The sequence below is a fragment of the Gorilla gorilla genome, chromosome 10 (assembly GCF_029281585.2).
Source record: "Gorilla gorilla gorilla isolate KB3781 chromosome 10, NHGRI_mGorGor1-v2.1_pri, whole genome shotgun sequence".
Lineage (NCBI taxonomy): Eukaryota > Metazoa > Chordata > Mammalia > Primates > Hominidae > Gorilla > Gorilla gorilla.
The window spans coordinates 148,537,782-148,564,976 of record NC_073234.2 but is presented as its reverse complement, the minus strand read 5'-3'; the positions used below and the strand labels follow the sequence as shown (position 1 = coordinate 148,564,976).

At 39.8% G+C, this 27,195-nt stretch overlaps 1 protein-coding gene across 10 annotated transcripts; it reads right to left on the bottom strand.

The window, feature by feature from the left end:
* Positions 1-1,218: 1,218 nt before the first annotated feature.
* On the bottom strand, positions 1,219-27,189 carry ZNF84 (zinc finger protein 84). Of its 10 annotated transcripts, none has more exons than XM_055357797.2 (6): positions 26,905-27,189; positions 25,454-25,591; positions 22,995-23,199; positions 16,466-16,592; positions 15,699-15,794; positions 1,219-7,572 (listed from the first exon to the last, which is right to left on the bottom strand). In XM_055357797.2, the coding sequence occupies exons 3-6, from the start codon at positions 23,007-23,009 to the stop codon at positions 5,594-5,596; spliced, it is 2,217 nt and encodes a 738-aa protein (XP_055213772.1). In that variant the 5' UTR covers positions 23,010-23,199; positions 25,454-25,591; positions 26,905-27,189; the 3' UTR covers positions 1,219-5,593. The 10 variants fall into 10 exon arrangements, with proteins under 10 accessions (XP_055213772.1, XP_018894323.1, XP_055213768.1 ...); XM_019038778.4 differs by having other exon boundaries at positions 22,995-23,377; positions 26,905-26,966; XM_055357793.2 differs by having other exon boundaries at positions 22,995-23,377; positions 25,419-25,591; positions 26,896-26,965.
* Positions 27,190-27,195: the final 6 nt, after the last annotated feature.

The following is a 27,195-nucleotide window of genomic DNA, read 5'->3' as shown; positions in this document are numbered from 1 at the left end:
GCAATATTAACTCTCTCAACCTCAGAGCTGTGGTTATGGGAAGCACAAGGTCCCCCTAGAGGATCATCTGTGATCTTCCTGCTTCCACACTGCAGTACCCAAACCCATGTGTTTTCTCTTTGAAAACACAGCACCGTATAAAGGTCAAACATCAAGGATTAGCCCGAGAGGGGGCACTTTCCACCAGAGGACAGAGTGTTCTAAATTACAAACTACAGATACAGCATGGAACTTTGTACCCTTGTGTCCAAGGACCAGCATGCCAGAAAAGCCACTCTTTGCTGGGGCATTGACACTGATCATCAGCAGGTATGGCTGCTGTTACACAACAGGGCAGGAGAAAAAAGGAGTGGAACTCAGGTGGCCCTCCTAGGTGCCTCTTTGAACTTCCTTGCCCCATTGTGATGTAAGTGGATAAATACAGCAACTTGGATCTGAAAAGGACATGGTGGCCAGGGCTCTGACCCCCTCAGGAATAAGGGTCTGGGACAAGCTACCACATAAGCCACTTATGTCCACAGAGGTGCTAACAGGGTGTGATGAGAATCTACAGTTAATGATACAGAAAGCAACTGCAACATTAGGGGCTGTGGTTTGTCCTATGAATCTTCCTTTTCTTAGTGTCTCTTCAGAGAGAGCCCCACCAGAATCCTAGAGCAGCAGCTTCCCAAATGTAACATAGACAAGGGGATCTAAGTGGTGGGAAGGATGGACTGCGTGATCAGAAACATGCATTATGACTCAGATCTCTCCTCAAGGAGGGACTTACCCAGGGCAGGGAGAGTCATCAGCAGAGAACCTCCACTTTTGAAGCTGGCCTCAGCTGAAATGAGCTGCTTCACCTAAGAAATCAGCAGCATCACTGAAGAAAAGAGCTGCTTCACCTAAGGCTGCTTCCTTCCCAGGGCAGCCTGAGTCTGGGTGATGGGGTGAGCAATGCAGGGTTGTAAGGGCCTGGCCGTCTTGGTTCAACACGAGGCACTCCAATGGGCAGTACATGTTCCAGAGTTCCCTGCTGGCTCCAACACAGTGCAAATTGACTTCTTCCTCAGCTCAATGTTTTCTTTCTTCTTCTTCAATCATTTCACAGCTGTTGATCCTCAATAGACATCTTGCACCCAAACTTCTCAGTAACCACTTCCAGAGAACAAGTTACGACATAGCCTGATTTCCTCTGTTAGAAATATTTGGGTTGTAACAAACACAACTTGAGCCAGATGAAGCAAACATGAGAATTTATTAGGATATTTGGAGTATCTCACAGAAGAATTCAACAATCAAGACATGAAAAGGGCAGAGGTGGACCTGGACATGAAGACCAGAAGAACCAGGTACTGGAACACAATCGGGACTCTTTCTTGACTTTGCTTTCATCATGGCTTCATTCTTCTCTCTCACTGCAGACAATGTTTCTCCATGTGGCAGAAAACAGCCACTCACAGCACCCACATTTAAATATAGCTTGTGATGCAAAAATTACATAGACAAAAAAGATAGTCCTAGCTTTCTAGAAGCTTTCTAGTGGGAAAGATAAAACATGCAATGATTATATTATCACAGTGAGAAACACACGTACAGGTTCATATAGATTCAATAGGCATTAACAAGGAACAAGGGCATTTCAATTGCAGATTTGCAAAAACATAAGTGCTAATAGAAATCTCAAGGAACTACAAGTTGTTCACAGAGGCCAGAAAATATTGCATAGGAGGAAAAAGTTTTCAGAAATGACAGATAGATAGGCATTGGTTTGTACAAAAGTCCTTGCATACCATAAGGAGAATGTTACACTTTAAGTCCACAATAAGCCACACGATATTTCAACATGAGGCATGTGAAATCAGGGTTGCATTTAAAAATAATCACTATGTATACATGTGAAAAATGGACTGAAAAATGATAGCAAGGTGCAGAAAACATGCATGCATCTGCAAGGTTATGGTTGGTTATCAGCAGTTAGGCCAGGGGTAGGTGTTGAACATCTGGAAAGCTCATTGGTACCTGTATAGACTAATAAGACCTCTGAAATTGACAACCTGGACATAGATTGCTGGAATGACCAAATGACTGCGGAGGTCTCAAATGCAGATTCCAAATGCCTACTGCTGTAGATTTTGCTAGAAAGTTACTTTTGATAAATACGGCATTCTGTGGGTGCATTTTATGTCAACATTCTAAAAGTGATGTTCCTGAAACCAAAGTATCACAAATATATGGACCCATAGATAATGATGTCAGATCCTGCAAGAAAAAGTCACACAGAAGGCAATCCTGGTACAGGTCTCAAAATTCAGTCTGGACCTTAAGGAAAACCCACTACTTAGTAAAAGGAAAACAATGTAAATTGTCCTTTGTAGAACTGTGCACAATTCCAGGTCAGTGGGAAAATCCAGGCAGTAAGAGAATAAGAAAAGATGATGCTTCCTGTATTTGGCCTCCTTTAGTATGCTATCTCAATGTACCTTATTGTGCTCCATAAAATCACAAATAAATCCAGTCTAACTTTAAAACTTTCTTCTTGACGTAGAATTTGTGGTAGGAACCAATAAGGGGCAATGCAGAGACACAGATTTGTGGTTTACAAGGTAATTTCAAAAACACATTAAAAAATCTCTAATTGCAGAATCAGAGCTCTCATGACACTTTAGAAGGTGAGTTCTAGCGATTACTGCACAACGTATTTGAACCTCTGCATCAGTTTTTAACTAGACCTCTGCTGTCAGCATCAATCCTCCCCATAACACCTGACATTTAGAAAAAAATGTTTGTTCTTGGGCAATCAATAGGCTAATGTTGAAGTTCCATTATCTAGTGTAGGAAGTATCAGGTTTAACTGCTTAATAGTTAATGGAATAATCTAGAATTTCCAAGACCTAATGAATCAATCTCTGGGATTGGAAAGAGAATGGTGACAGATGGAAAGAAAAAATAGGGCAAAAATCACAAAGTACAACATCACCCTGTAACTGTTCATTTGCATTAGTTGGTCTCCCACGTCTAGTAAAATGAATTTGAGATATTAAAAAGTAGGAAGTTCTTTTTCTTTTCTTTTTTTGACAGAGGCTCGCTCTGTCGCCCAGGCTGGAGTGCAATGGCACGATCTTGGCTCACTGCAACCTCTGCCTCTCAGGTTCAAGTGATTCTCCTGCCTCAGCCTCCTGAGTAACTGGGATTACAGGCACGCACAACCATGCCCGGCTAATTTTTTTTAAGACAGGGTTTCGCCATGTTGGCCATGAACACGTTGGTCTTCAACTCCTGACCTCAAGTGATCCACTTGAGGTCTCCACTTGAGGTCCTCAGCCTCCCAAAGTGCTGGGATTACAGGCATGAGCCACTGTGCCCAGCCAGGAAGTTCATACACTTGAGTATGAACAAAAAGTTGGAAAATTAAATGCTTTAAAATTACAGCATGGAAAGACAGAATTATTTGGCTGTTGAACTGGTATTCTGGTTTAGAAAATTATTCATTTATTTAAAATTCCAACTTTCCCAAAATGTTGCAAAATCAATAATTAAAGGAGAAAATACTGTTTAAGGTAAAGGTGCAAAATACCATACTGATACAACAATTTGAACATAAAAGGAGAAGTCTTGAGCTTTTCTAAGTTTGCAATCAAGCTCAATATTGGACTTTTCTAAATTTCATCAGCATACAAAAAATATTAACTTTGCCAAGCAACATTATTGAGAGAACATTACAAAATCCTTACTTAGCTAAGGGATGGTTCATGCATTTTTATGGAAATATATAATGGTAAGTTCTCAATGTGAAGTTTTCCATGGGGATAATGCAACTAGTGAAACAAAGTCAAATACATTTCAAATGATAAAATGGAAATCTTGTTTCCTTATACAGATAGTTCCTGACTTAAGAGGATGTGACTTACAGTTTCTCAACATTACAATGGTATCCATACAACTACTATTTTTCACTTTCAGTATTCAATAATTACATCAGATATTCAACACCTTTTTATAAAATAGATGATGCATTACAATGTGTTCTGAGAATGTTTAAGGTAGGCTAGGCTAAGCTATGATGTTTGGTAAGTTGGGTGTATTAAATGCATTTTTGACTTACAATGTTTTCAACTTACAATGGGTTTATTGGGAGGTAACCCCACTGTAAGTCCAGGATCATCTGTACTTTTCCAGGGACCACAGAAATTTGCTAGGAGATAAAATAGGCATCCTTGAATGTCAAAAATGTTTTTCCAGCACAAAATTCCCTAATACTTTACATCTTCAGAAATGTGATTTTTTAATAATTCATTTATCCATCTAATTTTTACAAGATATTTTATGCAACACAAAAAGCATAACAGCAGCACAAAATATCCATGATACTTTATCACAGTAAATTAAAATAGTGGCATTTGGGTTACATATCACTTAAGATACATATATATATACTATATGGAGGCACCTCACTAAATGAGAAAAAGATTTGATACAGCACTACTTTATTTCATTTCGTTTGGGTGTTGTAATGTAGTTCACACATCTTTATTTTGCTCAGTTATATATTACTATGGTTATTCTGTGGTTCCTGCCTTTGCATATTTATTTTATATAAACTGTTACTCAGACTCTGAGGATGCAGAAGACTTACATAATGTTGGCTTCAGTTACTGAATAGAAAGGTCCATAAAAACAAAAGACCCCTTATGTATGTCTATAAGTTAAAAGAAATGGGTTATCACTTAAGGTACTTATTCATGTAGTCATTTTACATGAGTTTCCATTTTTTATATTATTGTTAAAAAATAAAAACCAGTGGTGTGTAGTGTTGTCTTCACAGACATCAGAGGCACTAAAAGGCATATGCATTTCATACTCCCAATTACATTAAATTATAGGTAAGTCCAAAACACAAAACATATGTGACACTAGAAGCCACAAATACCACTAAGAAATGTCTTAGATGTTTCAATAACCAATTTATTCACATATTTTGAAAACTTCACACTTCAAAGCGAACATCTGTCAACCACTTAGAATTGGGTATTTTTGGTACCCATGTCTATAAAAAGTGTATGGCTTCCCTTGACAGTACTATACTGAGGGGCAAGTGTTCCCAGTGTCTTTAAATTGTTAGGTTCTCCATAATATGAATTCTCCAAAATACAAAATAGTCTGGTTACTTGTTGCACTGTCCCATATTTAGTACTTTCATAGAACTTCATTCCTAAGAGCATTTTCTTAGGTACAATGAACTGTCATTTCTTAAAAATATTGCCTCATTTCCCGCAATCATGGGGTTTTCCCTCATCCCCAGTGGGAATATTTCTAATAGCTTAAGAGACTTGACTTCTGGAAGGCTTTTGGACATTCACAGGATTCTTCTTTGCTGTGAATGTTCTACTCTATAAGGCTTGTCTATGGTTTTAAAAGTTATTGAGATCCACTGCAGTCATAGGTTCACTCTACTCTATGAATTATGATCGGCTTTCCATACACCACCTCATTTAGAGTTCTCATCCTCATGGAGTACAGACACCTAACACGACGTGACTGTCTACAAACATTATCATAATTGCATTTCCTGAAGTCCAAGATGATCTGTCAAAGACTACTATTAACTGTATTCCTAGGATTTTTTTACTGTATGAGTTCTCTGATGATTGATGAGCTGTGACTTCTGTGAGAAAGCTTTCCCACATTCAATGCATCGATAAGGCTTCTCTCCTGTATGAATTCTCTGATGATTAACCAGCTGTGACTTCTGAGAGAAGGCCTTCCTACATTCACTGCATCCATAGGGTTTCTCACCCGTATGTGTCCTCTGATGTGGTATAAGGTGTGACTTCCGAGAGAAAGCTTTGCCACACTCACTGCATTCAAAAGGCTTCTCTCCTGTATGTATTCTCTGATGATTGATGAGACTTGACTTCTCCCTGAAGGCTTTTCTACATTCATTGCATTCATAAGGTTTTTCTCCTGTATGAGTTCTCAGATGTCTAATTAGCTCCGACTTCTCAAAAAAAGCTTTCCTACAAAGACTGCATTCATAGGGTTTCTCTCCAGTGTGAATTCTCTGATGGGTATTTAGCTGTGATTTCTGGGAGAAAGCTTTTTCACAGTCCCTGCATTCATACGGTTTTTCTCCAGTATGAGTTCTCTGATGAGTTGCAAGACTTGACTTCTCACCAAAGGCCTTCCCACATTCACTGCATTCATAGGGTTTCTCCCCTGTATGTGTCCTCTGATGTGATATGAGATGTGACTTCTGACAAAAGGCTTTCCCGCATTCACTGCATACATATGGTTTTTCTCCTGTATGAATTCTTTGATGATTAGTGAGACTTAATTTTTCACTGAAAGCTTTCCCACACACACTGCATTCATACGGTTTTTCTCCCGTATGAGTTCTCTGATGTCTAACGAGCTGTGATTTCCTGCTGAAGGCTTTCCCACATTTACTGCATATAAAGGGTTTTTCTCCTGTGTGTGTCATCTGATGTGATATGAGATGTGACTTCTGGGAGAAGGCCTTCCCACACTGAATGCATCCATGAGGTTTCTCTCCTGTATGTGTTCTCTGATGATTAATGAGACTCGACCTCTCTCTAAATGCTTTCCTACACTCGCTGCATTCATAGGGTTTCTCTCCAGTATGAATTGTCTGATGTCTAATAAGCTCTGACTTCTCAAAGAAGGCTTTTCTACAATCACTACATCCAAAAGGTTTTGTTCCTGTGTGAGTTCTGTGATGTGTAACGAGTTGTGACTTCCTGCTGAAGGCTTTCCCACATTCCCTGCATTCAAAAGGCTTCTCACCGGTATGAATTCTCTGATGGTTAATGAGATTGGACTTTTCACTAAAGGCCCTCCCACATTCATTGCATCCATAGGGTTTCTCTCCTGTGTGTGTTCTCCAATGCGATATGAGATGTGACTTCCGGGAGAAGGCTTTCCCACATTCGCCACACTCATATGGTTTCTCTCCTGTATGTGTCCGCTGATGGGATGTGAGCTGTGACTTTTGGGAGAAGGCTTTCCCACACTGGCTACAATTATAAGGTTTTTCTCCTGTATGAGTTCTGTGATGTGTAATAAACTGAGACTTCTGGGGAAAGGTTTTGCCACAATTACCACAGCCAAAGGCTATGTCTCTTATATGTCTGCTCTGATGTTTAATGAGACTTGGTTTCTTACTGAAGCGCTTCCTACATTCACTGCATTCATAGAGTTTCTCCCCTAAACGATTTCTATGATATATGATAATCTGTGACTTTTTATAGCTCTCTTTATATTTATCACAGTCATAGTATTTTAACCAGGTATCAGTATCCTCAGGCTTGGAATGGAGAAAAAAATTATCAAACACATTAAAGTCATCTGATTCTGCTTTTCCATAATCTCCTTTTGGAATAAGCAAATCTAAATGATGTTTTAAAATCAATCCATCTAAGTCACCTTCACTGTTTGATTTCCTTAAAGGAACAAAGTTCATGTTCAGATTGAAATTTTTTCCAAATGCATCACATTCATGACCTCTTTTTATAATTTTAAGCTTGTCTTGGTTATCCTGGTGCCACATCATGTTACCATCTACTTTCCAGACTTCTATAAAGGAAACAAAAAAAATCTGTTTGGTTGTGCTTTCTAAAAACAAAACAAAACAAAACAAAACTAGAAATGCTATGCTGAGGGGTTGGCTGCTTTTAAGGCTTAGTTTCCGAGTCTGAAATAAGTCCCAAGTATAATAACTATCTTCCAGGTATTGCAAGGAAATGCTAAAAACAGAAATAGGAAACTGACTGGAGATTAAGTCATCTTTGGTTGTTGACAAATATGTTTATTAAATGGGGAATGTGAAAAACACATGAAAAGCAAAGAAAAAAGGTTAGAAGAAGCTTTGACCCAATGTTTTGAGTAATTAATTCACTCAATACTTTCTGAGTATATACTATGTCCAGGTAGTGTGTAAGGTACTAGAGACACAAGAGAAAAAATAAGTTCCTGTAGGCCAGGAGCAGTGGCTCACGCCTGTAATCCCAACACTTTGGGAGGCCGAGGCAGGCAGATCATGAGGTCGGGAGATCGAGACCATCCTGTCTAACATGGTGAAACCCCGTCTCTACTAAAAATACAAAAAATTAGCTGGGTGTGGGCGCCTGTAGTCCCAGCTACTCAGGAGGCTGAGGCAGGAGAACGGTGTGAACCCGGGAGGCGGAGGTTGCAGTGAGCCGAGATCACGCCACTGCACTCCAGCCTGGGTAACAGAGCAAGACTCCATCTCAAAAAATAAAAATAAAAAATAAAAAAATAAGTTCCTGTCATTATAAAATTTATATTGTAATTGAAAAGATAAATAATATTTTTAAAACAACAAACTATACACTGTAGTAAATACTAAGAAGAAAATGAAAATATTTGAAAGAATGATTAGTCATTTCAAGCTTAAACAATGAGAAATATTTTGTGTATTGTTTCTCATTCTAAAGTTTTATTTAAACTTGCCATATGCATCTTCACATTACTATTAAGAAAGCCACTTAGATCCTCCCACCTTAACTGCCTGAGTAGTTGGGACAACAGGCATGCACCACCATGCTCAGATAATTTTTTTTTTTAATATTTTGTAAAGATGGGGATTCCCTATATTGTCCAGAATGGTCTTGAACTCCTGGCTTTATGCAGTCTTTCCACCTCAGCCTCCCAAAGTTCTGGGTTACAGGTGTGAGCCACTGTGCCAGGTCAATTTTGGTTTTTCATGGAGGACTTTTAGCAGGTCTCAAAAGTTTTCTTCTAATAGTTTTCTTGGTGTTCTATCAGTCATCGGTGTTGAATTTATCAAACTTTTTCTATTTCAATTATTACATTTTTACTTTGTTCAAGTAATATTGTATCATATTAAACAAACATTGCATTGTCAAAAATACCCTGCTTAGTCATGGTATGTAATCATTCTTATATCTTTTTGTATTCTTTTTTTAAATATTTCTGAGAATTTCTGTGTCTAAATTTAAATAGGATGTTGTTTCATAGTCATCTTGTGATTCTTTTGTCTCCTTTGGGTATTATGGTATTACTGGCTAACAGATGAATTAAGAAATATTACCTCTTCTACTGCTTGAAGTTTTTGTGAGAAACTGATGTTTTTCATTAAGTGTTGATGAAATATACAACTTAAGCAGTTTATACCAGCTATTCTATCTAAAAAGATCTAATTTTTTTGTTATGTGGATATAAGTATATTCTATTATATATATAATGAAACAATTCATAGGATGTTTTTTGAGTTTACTTTTGTAATCCATCTCTATCAGTATTTTCTATTTCATAGTATGTCATGAACAATTATTCTAGGCACTTGACATTGAATAATTTGAACAAATAGAGAATGAGTCCTATACTACAATCAATAAATAACTCAAAATTTTCTCCATTTTTAGGATGAAGAATATGAATATAGTTCTGTTACATAATATTTGTGTTTACTGTGTGAGAGAAATGAGTTACTGAATGTAAAAATAATTAGTAAAACTGCCCTTTGATTTTGGAATTCATGAAGCAGGCAAATGCCCTACCTTCTATTTTTATCAATATTTAGATAAGGCAGAAAAATAAATTTTAATAAGATATACAGAATAATCTTGTATTTGAAGAATGCTATGAAAAAAGATAGTTTGGAGGAGTAGTTAGTATTTGGCTCATATAATGTGTTAGGTACTATTCTAAGCCATTAAACATTTGTATGCTTAATACCTAAGAGTTTAAAGTGAAGAAATCAAAGATTCATTGAAAAAGAAAAATTAAATTTAAAAAAAATTGTATTTTTAATTGAAAAATAATAGTTGTATATATCTGTCTACAGTGTAATATTTTGATATATGTTTATGTTGTAAAATGATTAAATCAAGTTAATGTTTATAACCTAAAAAAAAAAAAAAGAAAAAGAAAGCCACTTAATGCAACACATTTTCAAAACCATATCATCTTTCATCTAAACTATTCAGGCACAGAACTTTAAAATCCATGTGTACTTTCACTAAAACTATCCCAAGACCCAAGTTCCCATTCTAAAAATAATCTAATCTGACAGTTTGACAGTCATTTGTTACATAGCTCTATTTCCATTATCCTCATGATATAACCATTTATACTATTATAAGTGAACTTCAAAATATGTATTTTTTGAGACAGGGTCTTGCTCTGTCGCCCATATTGAAGTGTAGTGTTGTGATGCAGCCTCAACCCCCCAGGCTCCCAGGCTCAGGAGATCCTCCTACATAAGCCTCCCAAGCAGCCAGAATACACAGGTGTGCAACCACATAGCTGGCTAATTTTGTTGTTGTTCTTGTTGAGATGGGGTCTCCCTATGTTGTCCAGGCTGCTCTTGAACTCCTGGGCTCAAGCAATTCTCCCACTTTAGCCTCCCAAACCAGTAAGAGACTTGGTCTCTCCCAGAGTGTTGGGGTTTCAGACATGAGCCAACATGCTGGGCCCATTTTTCAATAAAAATCTACATTTCAAATTTTTTGTGAGGTTGTACCTAGAGGTAAGAAAGATAATCAGTAATGTGAAAACATTCTACAAATTTAAATGTCAACTGAAGGTTATATATTTGTAGGATTATATGGTGGAGGTAGAATCAACAAGATTTGCTGATGTATTTGGTATGGAGAAAATAAAGGGAAAAAGAGAATCAAGAATTACCCTTAGGTTTGGAGTTTGAACAATTTGGTAGATTATGGTGTTTATGAATTGAGGAAGACTGAGGGAGAAATATGAGGGTTAAAATCAAGACCCCATTATAAACATATTAATTTTGTTTTTTGAGACAGGGATTGCCCTGTCACTCAGGCTGGAGTTTAGTGGTGCAATTATAGCTCATTGCAGCCTTGAACTCCTGGGCTCAAGTGATCCTCCCAACTCAGCCTCCTGAGTAGCTGGGACTACAGGTGCGTGCCACCACGCTCAAGATAATTTTCAGAATTCTTTTGTAGAGATGGGGTCTCACCATGTTGCTCAGGCTGGTTTCAAACTCCTAGGCTCAAGTAGTCCTTCCACTTCAGCTTCCCAAATTGCTGGGATTACAGGTGCAAGCCCCCACAATTGACACTGTTAGGCCTAATATATTAATTTTGAGATGTCTATGACATTTCAATAAAATGGTATCAGAGAATATGGGTGCAGAAAATGAAACATCTATAAATTAAACTTACATTCATGTTATTTTAAATGTTATCAAATTATTGAACTATTAATACTTAAGTATGTGTTTTAAATTTACATCTGCCTTCCCCCATCTTTACTTTTTTTCCTATTAGAAAAATGGAATTGCCTTATATTTGGTCATTTGTGGTGCATCCCAAATAGTCCCACTCTCTCCATCACTTTCTCTGCTGTAAACTATCACATTACCTCAATGAAATACCCTTCTAATTGGTTTCCCTGCTTCCAATTACATTTTCTATTTGGCAGTCAGATTAAACTTTCAAAATTCTAAATCAGATTTTACTTTTCAAAATTTCTTGACTCAATTATAAGTCCTTTGTATTGCCTACAAGTTGAGTATGATCTAGTTCCCATGCTCTCTCCAACTTATCTGTATCTCTCAGGCATACCAACCTCAGCCACATGGGCTTCCATTCCGTTCCTAAAAGTAACTAAACCATTTTCTGACTTCACATATTGTTATTTATCATTCCTTTTGGAGACACTTTTCCCCATGCTCATTTCACATCTTTCATGTCTACAATTAGTTTTCCCATGTCATTCTCTGTTATGGACTAAATGTGTCTCCTCAAAACTTGTATATTGAAGCTTAACTCTCAGAATGGCTGTATTTGGAGATAGGACCTCTAAGGAAGTAAGATTAAATGAGGTCATAAGGGTAGGACCCTGATCAAATAGGGTTATTGTCTTTACAAAAATAGATATGAGGCCAGGCACACTGGCCCACGTCTGTAATCTCAGCACTTTGGGAGGCTGAGGCAGGCAGATTATTTGAACCCTGGAGTTTCAGAGGAGTCTGGACCACACAGTGAAACTGTGCCTGTACAAAAAAGAACCTGTTTTTAATTAGCCAGGTGTGGTGCTGCACACCTGTGGTCCCAGCTGCTTGGGGGGATCCCTTGAGCCCAGGAGGTTAAGGATGCAGTGACCCATGATTGTGCCATTGCACTCCAGGCGGGGTGAGAGAGACCCTGTCTCAAAAAAAGAAAAAGAAAAAAGAAACCCCACAAGAGATCTCTCTCTCTCTCTCTCTCTCTCCATGTACACACTGGGAAAAGGCCATGTGAACACATAGTGAGAGGGTGGCTGTCCACAAGGCAGGAAGACAGCCCTCCTCAGAAAAAGATCATGGTGGTACCTTGATCTTGGGACTTTCCATCTCCAAAACTGAGAAATAAATTTCTGTTGTTTAAGCTCCCCAGAATATGGTATTTTGTCATGGCAGACTGAGCAGACTAACCCATTCTCTCATCTAATTTATTTCTGTAACAACACTTAGCAGGATCTGAATTTTTTCCTGCTTACTTACTACCCTGTTCTTTTTTTGTCCTCTAGCAAGTAAACACTGTGTTGGCAGGAAATATATATCTCTAATGCTCTAATATACCCATAGTACCTAGCACAGTAACTTAAAAATAAAAGAAGTCAATAAATATTCTATTTTATCTGAAGTAGTCCGGATAGAAAAGAGCATCAGGACCAAAACTACCATTCATAGAAAGCCCTGCTTGCAAGACTGGCCCCTGGCTGGCATCTGAGAACATGGGTTTCAGGAATGTCCCTACTATTTCCTAACTGATAATTACTATGCCGAGACTGTATACAAACAATATGATCAGCACATGTTAGGCAGAGAATACCTACATGACCAGCTCCCAGTAAAGACCTTGGGTACTTATCTCTAATGGTCCTTCCTGGGCAGAAACATCAAACACATGTGTTACTATATTTTTGCTGCAGAGGGATAGTAAACTTTGACCCTTACAGGAGGGAGGGAGCTTAGGAAGCCTGCACACGGGTTCTTCGAGACTCTGCCTGTGCCTTTTTCATTTGTGATCCAGCTGTGTCCTTACAGTGTCACTGTAGTAAATCTCAGTCATAAGTACAAATATGCTGAGTCCCGTGAGTCCTTCTAGTGACTCTGAACATAGGGGGATCTTGGGGACTCTGACACACAGCCCCCATTTGTGTAATCTTGCTAATTAGGCTCTCCACTGCCTTGCAATAAAACAAATGCTCAATGTTTTAAGTGCTCAATTTTTTAAAAAAGAACACAAATATCTCATCTTCTTAACTAAGTGTTATGCTTCTACAACTTATTTTCTGGTCTTACTTTCTAATCCTTTTCAGTAAAGGATTAAACCCACTAGGTGAGTGGATCTCAACTAAAAAGGGCACATAAAAACAACAAGAAGTTTCTCAAATTACAAATCTGTCTTACCACATAAAACAAAAAACAAAACAAACAAAACACAGGCATGGTGGCACACACCTGTAGTCCCATCTACTCAGGAGGCTGAAGCAAGAGGATCACTTCAGCCCAGGAATTTGAGGCTGCAGTGACCTATGATCACGCCAATGCAATGCAACCTGGGCAACAGACCAAGACCCTGTCTATAAAAACAAAGACAAGGCTTTTGGAAAGAAATTTATCGAACGTTACATGTTCTATAACTAAAGTGAAGACATTTAATTATAAGCCCCTGCATCTATGTGTGCAAACAAAGCTCAGGGACCAACCTTCTAAAAAATATTATATATACTACGATCAGGTCACAGATGGGACTTCAGAAAAAGCTGAGAAAAATGTAGGCTGGGGTAGTAAAGGAACATTTCATAAATATGAATGCAGTGAAAATCAAGTTCCTATGGAAAGGATTAAGAATTTCTAGGTAACTAGTATAATACCATCAAAAGTTCAAGATGTTACATATCTAAAAACACTTGAGAAATGTTTAAATGGAACTGACCATGAATGGGAGATAGGAAGAAATAACTGAACAGGCAGCAGTAGTGTCATACTATGGAGGTCCCTGAAAGCAGAGATTACAAGTCTATAGCAGATGCTGCCACTGCCTCGCCCATACTCTGACATGATTCCTACCCGAGGCACTCACAACTCTCTACCCAAGAACTTTCTTGAGCTGAAAGCACAAGATTGGTCTGTATGCAGGGACCCTGGACATTCTGGATACTTACTATGGCAGAGCAAACCTCCGGACTGAGAGATGGGAGTTAGTACATAAATACCTGGGCTTCCTGGTACCTCAGAGTATCAAGACTGAGGAATATTCTCACACTGCCTCAGAGGCACTCAGGAGAACTGAGCATCCACCACCCACAGCAGTAGTCGGAGCGTCAGCCCATCCTTCACTGGCATTAATGCCCCCAGCACTTCCATGGTCTGACTTGCCCATTCTCTCACTACATTTGTGGGGACCATGTCCCCAATAAGTTCTTACACTCACATAAGTATCTGAGGGTCTGCTTTTGAGGGAAACTGAAGTAAGTCAATGTCACAAAGCAGATAATGAGTAAAGAGGTTCAACTGATCAGAGTAGTGTGGGATGTTTCAGGAGATAAAATACGGTGGTATCATTAAGATAGCCTGTAAAATATTAGAATCTGGATCTATCCAGCAATTTGACAACTTCAGAAATGAGACATCATGGACCTAGTTTTAAGCGGAAGTTGAGGGAGGAAGGCTTTAAAAAGATACTTTCCCAATAGAAAAAAAATTTTTAAACAACATGAAAGGATGGTAGAAAGGGGTTATTCGGCCATATGCAGTGGTTCACACCCGTAATCCCAAAACTTTGGGAGACCAAAGCGGGAATCACAAGGTCAGGAGTTTGAGAGCAGCCTGGCCAACATGGTGAAACCCTGTCTCCACTAAAAATACAAAAAAAATTAGCCGGGCATGGTGGCATGTGCCTGTAGTCCCAGCTGCTCAGAAAGCTGAGGCAGGAGAATCGCCTGAACCTAGGAGGTGGAGTAGTGAGCCAAGATCGCACCACTGCACTCCAGTCTGGGTGACAGAACAAGACTCTCTCTCAAAAAAAAAAAAAAAACAAAAAAAAACAAGAAAGGGATTATTCATATACTTCATGGTGTCTAATCTATAGAAAAAAACACAAAGGAACTTAATTTTAAAGGGAGGATAAGGATAAATTGGGAGAAATGACGGCTCCATTTTCTAATATAATGAGACTGAACAGATTGGGGCGTTTGGGCATCAGAGAACCCAAATTGAAGACAAAATCAAGATGCTTCCATGTACAAACGGAGGTGTCTTTCACCACAGGGGGAGGGACTGAATGGGATCAAACATGTGAGAGGACAGAATACCAAACAAGAAGTCAAGGTCCCAGATGTTACAGAGAATAACGTCATGGCCAAGATAAGCAGGACACATTTCATTTTAAGCTACAAAGAAGCTACGTCTAAATGTGAGTTACTTGAGTAGCTAATGTCAATTGTTCTGAGGCACCACCAAAGGTTTAGAGATTTTGAAAAGAGATCCTTAAAGCACATTTCAGAGATGCCAACCCATCACTGACCAGCCAACCCATCAATGACCAGCCCACCCGTCACTGACCAGCCAACCCATCACTGACCAGCCCACACATCACTGACCAGCCCACCCATCACTGACTAGCCCACCCGTCACTGACCAGATGACATGGGGCTTCTGCTCTCTCCCATCTGCCTGGTTCTCATACACTCACCTGGAGAATCTGAACTTGGAATTTCTCCATCTCCTACCCACGGCTCTTCTCCTTGCTCCAATTTGAAGATGACATCTGGTTTCATAACTTCATACCCTGTTAAGGGAAAAATCACAAAGGCCTTGGGCCCAACTGCTTGGGGTTTAGGGCCTCTAAAGATGAGCAAGGTTTCACATCAAAGTTGGCCTGATGAAGCTGTACCTCAACAGAGTAAGTAATTCTCAAAGTTACAGTAACGGTCTCCCTTGGTGGCTAATAGGGTCTAGTACAAAGCCACTGAACACTTCAGAGGCTCTGGAGCCAGTAAGCCTGGGTTTACATCCAGGCTCTTTAATTTACTAGCTGTTAGTTCTTGGGAAAGTTACTTAACCTCTCTTGGCCTCGATCTTCTCATCAGGAAAAATGGATAATGACTGTACTTGCCACATAGGATTGCTCTGATGACTAAATGAGTTGATATACGTAAAGCACTTGGTATAAGATGTGGCATATAGTAAGTTATATGCATTAGGTGCTACCACTACTGCTCAAACTATTACTACTTAAGTTTCAGAGGCTGCATAACAAACTTACGACTTCATTATTGAAAGGTGAGACCCAAATACTTTCTTCGTGTCATAGTCCAAGCAACTGTGATCTAAGTTTCAGGTCTAAAATCATTAAAAATTTCAGAAGCCTAGCTATAGGCTTCTGAAACTTCCCAGCAACTAAAAATAAAAGGCAATGCATTGGGCATAGTCAAAGGTCCTCAAGAAAGCTTTTATTACCCAGTGACACTAGGCTGCTATAGTTCTCCAACATCACATCCTTGTATAAATTCTTCTGAGAGGGATCCAGTAGCTGCCACTCCTTTTGGGTGAAGTCCACAGATAAATCGTCAAATGAGAATGACTCCTGTAAGAGCACAATCTTGGTAAATCTGAAGCAGTTAACACTGTATGATGTGAGAAAAAAATATTGGAGCTTTAGCACTTCATTCTTATAACAAGTTATACAAAATGCCTACTGTGTCCCTCCCTACCTTTGCATATTTTGTGTGATAAAATGTCACTGTGCATTCTTCCATCCTTCCATTTATACAACTGTTAACCTAAAGATTAAAGAGAGCCTCTCCAGAAGAAAATGTTTGTTTGGGAACAGAGTACTGCCATGAGAAGACAGGTGCCATAGTAAACTACACGTGTATTCAGGGAGGTAAAGAAAGATGAAGGTGTCTACAGCCAGTACAGTCATACCACCCTCAACGCGCCCAGTCTCGTCTGGTCTCGGAAGCTAAGCAGGGTCGGGCCTGGTTAGTACTTAGATGGGAAGAAAGACAAAAGTTTTTAAAGGAAAAAAATGAGGTGCATCACGTAATTGTTTTGAAACAGTTACCCTTGGCTACAAAGATCAATAACAAGGGTGACACCAGTCCAAAGCTGGACAGGCAGCTGCTGGGCAGATGTCCCAGTAAAAGTATTTTTTGTATAAGGCTTCAATGGCCTTTGTACGAGGCTGTGGCTTTTGCAGTCTTTTGTGATAATTTTTATCAGGCATGCAAGTGTGAGAACACTTTTTTCACAGGCTTCCCAAGCTCTACCTGTAGGGGTTAAAAAAATTAACACTAGTGACTCCATTTTGATTCTGACAACTTTCACAGAAGACATGCAAACTGGAATAGGTGACTTTAAACCCCCTGAACCACCAACAAAATCTTTACTGCACCTCAAATTTGGCACTGGAAGAGGTAGTAGCAAAAGAAAGAAAATAGGATAGGCAAGGTGGCTCACACCTATAATCCCAGCACTTTGGAGGCCAATGCGGGAGGATCACTTGCGCCCAAAAGTTTGAGACCAAACTAAGTAATACAGTGAGACCTGTATTATATATATATAAATAATATAATACATAATATATAATATAAATATATAAAAATATATAAATATTATATATAATATATATAATATAAAATATATATAAATATTAGCTGGGTATGGTGACACATGCCAGTAGTCCCAGTTACTTGGGAGGCTGAGATGGGAAGACTGTTTGACCCTGGGAGGTCGAGGCATCAGTGAGCTGTGATTGCACCACTGCACTGCAGCTTGAGTGACAGAGTGAGACCCCATCTCAAAAACAAACCAATACACTAAAATACCAAGAAGGAAAATAATAAAATAATACTCTCAAAAGTCGCATTGTCTTACAGAGGGCTGCAAATATGCACTTACAAATAAAATAAACTTATAGTAACTAAGAAATAAAGGAGAGCACAGTGTGGATAAAAAGCAGGCAGCACTTCACTCTATTTGAGTGTAGAGTTAGGCTCTATGGAAAAGGTAAAATTGAAATGGGTTTTAGAAAATTAGTTGTTTTCCACAAAAAAAAGAGGATGCAAAGACATTCTGGGAGGCAGCAGCTCTGATTTAAAAAAAAAAAAAAAAACTGTGAGGACTGAAGAGATACAAAAACATCAGTCTGACAGGATAATAGGGAATGGGATAGTGATGAGATTAAAGGCCACAGTGGGGGCTGGGGCAGAATGTGGTTAGCTTAGCTAGGACACTTTCTTGTTGCCAAGTTAGCCATCAAAGACCTTACAAGAAAGGGAATGATAGAACCAAACAGATTTTAGAAAGGTGACTAGATTTTGGATCAAGATGGATTTCTGTCTCAAAGTCTCCTAAGATAAAAAGAAAACACAAGCACACATCTTTTAAAAATCTAGAATGCCACCGGAAAATCAAAAAATAAATTTGACCCTCACAGCACACAATACACTTTAAGAGGAGTCAGAGAATTTGAAGACAGATCAACAGAAACTGTCAGTTTTGAACAGACAGAAAATGACTTAAAAATGAACAGAGCTCACGACACTATCAAATAATACCAAAGACTCTAATGTGAGTGTCATAGGAGTCCCAGAAAGAGAAAAGAAAGAGCATGGTGAAAATAAAGTCTCAAGAAATGATAGCTGAATATTCCGTAAAACTGGCAAAAGATATAAACCAAAAAATTCAAGAAGTTCAGTGAATGCCAGGCAATAAACATAAGGAAATCCATACCCAGACACATCATAAATGGCCAGAAAGAAAAAAAATCACATCACTTAAAGGGAACAGCAATTCAGATAACTGCAAATTTCTTTCTTTTTTGAGACAGAGTTTTGCTCTGTCACCCAGGCTGCAGTGCAGTGGCACAATTATAGCTCACTGTAACCTCTGCCTCCTGGGCTCAGGTGATCCTCCCACTTCAGCTTTCTGAGAAATGGGGACTACAGGTGCATGCCACCACACCCACTTAATTTCTATTTGTTTGTTTTTGAGACACAGTCTTGTTCTGTCACCCAGGCTGAAGTGCAGTGGCCCAATCTCAGCTCACTGCAACCTCCGCCTCTCAGGTTCAAGCAATTCTCCTGCCTCAACCTCCTGAGTACCTGGGATTACAGGCACCTGCCACTACGCCCAGCTAATTTTTGTATTTTTAGTAGAGATGGGGTTTCACCATGTTGGCCAGGCTGCTCTCGAACTCCTGACATCAGGTGATCCACCCACCTCGGCCTCCCAAAGTGCTGGGATTACAGGTGTGAGCCACCGTGCCCAGCTGAGAGTAAGCAAATTAATGATTGTCTTAGGCTGGGGTGGGAAGAGGAATTGACCAAAAATGTCACAAAGATTGTTTTGGGGTGAGGAAAATCTTCTAAAACTAGATTGTGATGATGTTTATACAGCATAAGTTTACTTAAAAATCAATGAATTATACATTAAAATGGTGGATCTTATTGAGATCATACTTCAATAAAGCTGTTAAAAAGATATTACAAACTTGTGCCAACATACTTGACAACTTAGACGAAATAGCTATATTCTTTTTTTTTTTTTTGAGATGGAGTCTTGTTCTGTTGCCCCAGGCTGGAGTGCAGTGGTGCAATCTCGGCTCACTGCAACCTCCGTCTCCCAGGTTCAAGCGATTCTCCTGCCTCAGCCTCCCAAGTAGCTAGGATAACAGGCGCCTGCCACCACGCCCGGCTAATTCTTTGTATTATTATAGAGATGGGCTTTCACCATGTTGGCCAGGATGGCCTCAATCTCTTAACCTCGTGATCTACCCTACTCGGCCTCCCAAAGTGCTGGGATTACAGGTGTGAGCCACTGCACCCGGCCAAATAGCTATATTCTTTGAAAAACAATGAACCCAAAGTAACAAGAAGAAACAAAATCTGAATTAATCCTGTAACTGCTAAAGAAACTGATCCCACAATTTAAAACTTTCCCTCAAAAAAAATGCAAGATCTGTGTAGTTTTAGTGGTGATTCTTCCAAACATTTACTTAAAATGATCTGGCCAGGTGTGCTGACTCATGCCTATAATTTCAACTATTTGATAGGGTGAGGCAGGAGAATTGTTTGAGGCCAGGAGTTCCAGACCAGCATGGGCAATACAGTGAGAACCTGACACTACCAAAAAAAAAAAAAAAATTTAAACTAGCTGTACTTAGTAGTAGGTGCCTGTAGTCCCATCTACTTGGGAGGCTGAGGTGGGAGGCATGTTTGATTCCAGGAGTTCAAGGCTGCAGTGAGCTATGATTGTGCCACTGCACTCTAGCCTGGGTGACAGAGTCAGACCATGTCTCTTAAAACAAAAAGAAAAAAAAAAGTTATTGCTGATGTTTTTCTTAACATGAAAAATCTAATCAAATATAAAGAAAAATCACTAGAACTAATAAGTGAGCTTAAGAAATTCCTGGCCAGGCGTGGTGGCTTACACCTTTAATTGGGAGGCCGAGGCGGGTGGATCACAAGGTCAGGAGTTCAAGACCAGCCTAACCAATATGGTGAAACCCCATCTCTACTGAAAAAAAAAAAAAAAATACAAGAATTAGCTGGGTGTGGTGGCATACCTGTAATCCCAGCTACTTAGGAGGCTGAGGCAGGAGAATTACTTGAACCCGGGAGGCAGAGGTTGCAGTGAGCCAACACTGTGCCACTGCACTCCAGCCTGGGCAACAGAGTGAGACTCTGCCTCAAAAAAAATAAAAAAAATTTAAAAAATAAGCTCCCGTATACAAAGTCAATATGCCAAAATATTGCGTATTTCCATGTTTTGGCAAGAAAATTCTTTCAAATAACAAAATTTCAGATACCATTTACTGTAGAAATGGCTAACGGCAGGTCTGGGACAAAAAGATTAAACCTGTGCCTTGATAGATTCTAGATTCTGTCATGCTGGAAAGCAGTGTTCTAGCTGATCAAGAAGAAATGATCAAAGTAACCTGTCACCATTTTCCAACTCCCAGTGAAATAAACCATCTATGCAATGATCATTTAAAAAATGTTGGCCGGGCGTAGTGGCTCACACCTGTAATCCCAGCACTTTGGGGGGCTAAGGCAGGCGGATTGCCTGAGCTCAGGAGTTCGCGACCAGCCTGGGCAACACAGTGAAACCCCGTCTCTGCTAAAATACCAAAAATTAGCCAGGCATGGGAGCGTGTGCCTGTAGTCCCAGCTACTCAGGAGAATCGCTTGAACCCTAGAGGCAGAGGTTGCAGTGAGCTGAGATTGTGCCATTGCACTCCAGCCTGGGTGACAGAGTGAGACTCCATCTCAAAAAAAAATAAAAAATAAAGAAGCCACCTCAACTGGGGGAAGGACTGCAGTTGCAATTGCAGTGAATGCCACAAAATGTGAAGTGAAAGAAGACAGAAGTGAGCATACACTACAACAGACAAAATAAATAAAATGAGCACACACTACAGCAGACAAAATCAAATATAGTGTTTAAGAACGCACAGATAGGAGCAGAACTATAAAGTCAGGAAATGGTGACCAAAAAAGGATCCTGGTTACCTCTGTCAGGAGGAAGAGGTTGTGACGACTGGGAGAGGGCACATGAAGGGACTCATCTGGGCTAAGAATATTCTATTTCCTGATCTGAGTGGTGATTTCATGCATATTCCACTGATAACAATTCATCAAACTGTATTTTTTAAAACGTACTTTTCTGCATGTAAATTAGGCCTTACAGTTTAAAAAGGGAAAAAGTAAATAATTATGGTCATGAAGTCCTGCTCTGGCATTCTACCCTTGGGACATACTCTGAAGAACGCTATGAAAAATGCCGTAAGGTTCATGCGTTTATTAGCGTTTCTCTAGAGAACATTACCCACCACAGTAGCCCCCACCTATCCACAAAGGAGATGTTCCAAGACTCCAGTGGATGCCTGAAACCAGATAGAACCAAACCCTATAAAGCCTACGCTTTTTTCCTACACATACATACCTATGGTGAAGTTCAGTTTATGAATTAGGTACAGTAAAAAATAAACAACAATAATAAAATAGAACAATTATGACAACATAGTGTAATAAAAGTTACCATACACTGAGACTATAACTTCTGCAGTTTGAGGTGTGACAGCAGAATTAGCATGTATTTATTTTTCCTTCTTCACAATTTCATGAATAGATTTGTTCTTACTGTAGATCTTAGCAACCTCAGCCTGTATTTTTCGTTATGTTGAGAACTTTCACCTTTTCACTTAAAGCTTCTCTTTGGTATATCCGAATTACTAGCATCACTACTTTTATGTCTAGGAGCCATTATTAAGTAAAATAAGGGCTACTAAAATACAAGCACTGCAATACCATGAGCTGATCTGACACCTCAGATGGCTACTAAGTGACTGACAGGTAAGCAGCATATACAGCATGGATCTGCTGGACCAAGGGATGAGGCAGGTCCTGGGTGGGATGGTGCAAGAGTTCATCATGCTACTCAGAACAGGAAGCAATTTAAAACTTACCAATTGCTTATTTCTGAAATTTTCTATTTAATATTTTCAAACCATGGGAAATTGGAAAACTGAAACTGCAAAAAGCAAAACTGCAGATAAGGAGGAACTACTGCATATCTCTCATTCACAAGACTTCATCAAGGAAAAAGAAATGGACACCCGATAACCAAGAAATATTTACTTCCTATGGGCAATCAGTTTGCTTTTACCTTTAAACGATGCAAAGCATATAAAAGCTCACATTTCTCTATTACGACTACCAAAAATTTGAAAACAAAGTTTGCAGCTCAAATGCAGTAATTATGTAAGATGTTATGGCTTTAAATATGCTATAAATACTCAACCCTAAGAACCTGTCATGGTCCAGTAGTTAATACATCACTGTGCCAATTTTGTTCCAATCCTGATCATCTGAGGCTATTTTCCTCTGATTTCTTAACTATTTAAACTTTTCTTTTTCACCGGAAGGCTTATACATTTCTTCTAATTCCCTGGGAAAAAATAAGAACTCAACAATCAACTCACCTGTAACATGGTCATTTTCTGCTGCTGTATGAGATGATCAGCAAGGCTGAGATCAGTTCTACTGTGCGTCTCTTCTGCTTCTGCCCCAAAACTGTGGAGTGAGGTCTCAGCTAGGTCTTCTACAATGAGAATGAATTCCTGGTTCCAGGAACTCCTTTCTTATCTCACATGAGCAGGCTTATTTGTAGGGACCAGGATCTGTGGACTTCGGGAGAAATGTACTTCAACTGGTATATTCACATTGCACATGAAATCTCTTTCTCTCTTGCTAGGAACTTGGAATTCATGATCATCTAAGGCCAGAGGTACGCTTGCTATATAACTGAAACAGCGTTCTCAGGGAAACAGAATATAGTAAAATGGAACAGTTGAAGCCTAGGTCTCTGTAAACAGATAAGGAAATATCAGAAATAAAGTAATTGTGAGATTCACTCAGTATTCACTGTGAATGCTGAAATGCAAATCAGTTTAACAGGTGCTGTTAGGAAAAACACAGTTTACATGATTTGTATTAAAACAGATTTGAGTTTCAATCAACTTTTTCCTTTACCAGCTAGATGACTTTTGGCAAAAACAAACAAATTTCACCATTCTGAGCCTAGTTTCCTATTAAAATCTTCTATTAATATATCCTTAACTTTTGTCTGCCATTTTTGTCTACCCATTTCAGAAGGAAATGGGTTAAAATCTCACAATATGACTAGAGATTGGTCAGTTTTTCCTTATAATTCTGCTGATGTTTGGATTATATGCTTATGGCTATGTTGTTTGATGCGTCAAGGTTAAATAGGGGTTTTAAAAAATCATTGTGTAACAACGCTTCATACCCCAAATAATGCTTTTTGCCTTAAAATCTATTTTATCTTAGATGAAGTCTGCAACATCAGCATTCTTTTTTTTTTTTTCCTTTGGTACGGTCTTGCTCCCTAACCCAGGCTGGCATGCAGTGGCACAATCATAGCTCACTGCAACTTTGAACTCCAGGCTCAAGGGATCCTCCTGCCTCAGCCTCCCACGTAGCTGGAACTACAGGTTTGTGTGCCTCCATGCCCAGCTAACTGTTTTTGTATTTTTTTCTTTGTAGAGACAGGATCTCGCTATGCTGCCCAGGATAGTCTCAAACTCCTGGGCTCAAGCAATTCTCCCACCTCAGCCTCCCAAAGTGCTGGGATTACAGGCATACAACACCACACCTGGCTTCAGCATTCTTTTGGTATTTACCTGGTATGTTATCATCTGGTCAACTACACTAAAAATCTTAGCATCATTATCTTTGTCCCTTATAAGCAGCTCAGAGCTCAAATTTATTAGTGTTTAAAAAAAAAAAAAATCCAAATTGGCCAGGAGCGATGGCTTACGCCTGTAATTCCAGCACTTCGGGAGGCCAAGGCAGATGGATCACCTGAGGTCAGTTCAACCAGCCTGACCAACATGATGAAACCCCGTCTCTACTAAAAATACAAAAATAAACCAGGCGTGGTGGCACGCGCCTGTAAGCTCAGCTACTTGGGAAGCTGAGGCAGAAGAGTTGCTTGAACCTGGGAGGTGGATGTTGCAGCCCGTGCCATTGTACTCCAACCTGGTGCAACAAAAGGGAAACTCCATCTCAAAAAAAAAAAAAATCCAAACCAACAGTGTGTCTTTTAACTGACAAATTGAATACATTTAATGTTTATTGTGGTTACTGTTTTTCCCCCTCCTTTCTTGCCTTCAAAGCCTCAATTTCTGTACTTGCTAAAATGGTGAAGATAAAGTGGTCCTCACAATGGGAGTCTAAGAAACAAATGAGGTGTTAAAAGGAAAGCGACTGGGGCCTCGTAATAACAGTTACAGCTAACATTCCAGTGCTTTCTGTATGTGAGACAATATACTAAGCATTTTAAATTTAACTCATGCACAACCCTATAAGGCGTTTAACGTAATCTCCATTTTACAGAGAGAAAACTGGGACAATGAGTGATTGTAAAATGTGCCTGTGATTGCACATTTAGTAAGTAGCAAAATTCAAATGTTAATTCTCTATCCTGCTATATTCAAAGCATGAATACTAAAGTCATATTGTCATTTGTGCGTATCTACATGCACAAACACACACAACATAAATCCTGGAGTCAGCTCCTATTCCCATGCACACATTCAGTCACTAATTCCCACAAAAATATAAATGAAGGACGCCCTGCCTCAACTGTATCACACTAACAAGCAGCACTTTCTTTTTCATGCCTTTTTGTGGTTCAAACTTCAGTGCCAACTCAGAAACACACAGCAGTTTCTCCCAGTTATACAAGAAATGACTCCTTTATACCTTAAATTGTGATAATACATAAATCTTAGAACAAAAGCTGGCACAGTCACACGAAACATATACTAGCTATAATTATTATTATAAAAGTAATATATGATGGCAAAATATAAAAAACATACACAAGCTAAATAAGAACTATTATCTATGATCTCACCACAGGTAACCATTCTTGAGATGATGGAAACTATTGTGATATTTTTCATACAATGGAAGCATATGGTCATATTTAAAAGCTGTTTTTGTTTTTTTCCCATTATGTGAAGAACATCTTTCCAGGTCAATAACCTTATTTCTGTAAGATATAAACAACTTACATAAAATAACAAAAAAATAAAATCCGACTCATAATTGACAAAATACATAAAATATGTAGGAATATCAAGACCCATATGAAGCATACTAAAAACACCAATGAGAACTATAAAAATAGAATTAAAGAAATTTATAATTCGATTTTATTCTGGGATAGGAAGACTTCAGATTGTGAAGATAATTTGACCTCAAATGATTTATACAACTCATTCGACTCCAATCAGAATCTCAAAATTCTAAAGTTTATGTGTAAGAAAAAAGGTTCAAGAACAATTCGGACACTTTTTTTTTTTTTGACAGGGTCTTACTGTGTTGTCCAGGCTGAAGTGCAATGGCATAACCATAGCTCACTGCAGCCCTGAACTCCTGGGCTCAAGTGATCCTCCTACCTCAACCTACAGAGTAGCTGGGGCTACAAGCATGCCCTACCACACCGGGCCTGGATGCTTTTGGAAATACAAAATAATGAGTGTGAACACGCCCACTGTAATACATACAAATTATAATCATTATAACATTTGACACTGGCTCCAGAGAAGTTATACAGATGAAAAAAAGCAGAACTGTCTAAATATGCAAGAGTCAGCAGGTAATAAATGTAGCATTTCAAAGCCATCAGTAACACTAAATTATTTAATGAATACAAGAATATTTGAAAGAAAATAAACGTAGCTATTTCATACAACTACTTTCAGTGGGTTAAATTTTAAAATAATGGAAACCCTAAGAATGTCTAAAAAAAAAAACCACAGGTGAATGAATATATGTATAATTTGAGGGGAGATTTCGCTACACCATACCAAAAGCAAAAGTCATTTAAAAAATTTAAAACAGTCAATAAATGTAACCATTAAAAAATACACGGCCAGGAATGGTGGCTCACACCTGTAACCCCAGCGCTTTAAAAGCCTCCTTCGACAGCGGCAGAGCCAGGCTGCTGGTGGATGCGGTCCAGCAGGGCAGCCGCTCCTTAGGGCCACGGCGCGGCAACCGGGCTGGCCCGCGGTCGAGGCTAAACGCGCCCGAGGCTGGCGCCTCCACGCCCGCCTGAAAGGCTGCCCAGGAGCGGCGCCTCCGGAAAGGCCGTGCCCGCCCCACAGCCCAGAATCCGCGCAGCTCCGCGGCCCACGGCATCTTCACGACCCGGCCCAGCCCCAACCCGCCCCAGCCCCGCATCCGCGCGCGGACGCCCAGGGCCTTGAAGCCGAAGCTCCCCGCGGCCACTCCCGCGCGCCTCCCCCGCCATTCCCGGAGCCCCCAGCGCCGGGCCCGCAATAAACTCACTGAACTCACAAAAGACGCCGCCGCCGAGTCGCGCCCGCGCCCGCGCGCCCGCGGCCTCGCGATCACGTGACACCGCCCGGCCCCCCCCCCCCCCCCCCCCCCGTGTCCCGCGCACGCGCCCAAACCGTCGGCCTTTGTGCGCTCCCGGGCGGCTCCGAACGGGCCGGGACGAGTCGGGGACTGCACACGCGCACACTCGCACGCGCGCACACGCGTACACTCCCCTCTCACGTGGCAGCGAAGGACAAAGAGGAAGAACGGGCCACCTGCAAGCATTACCACGAGTGCATGTGCGCATGC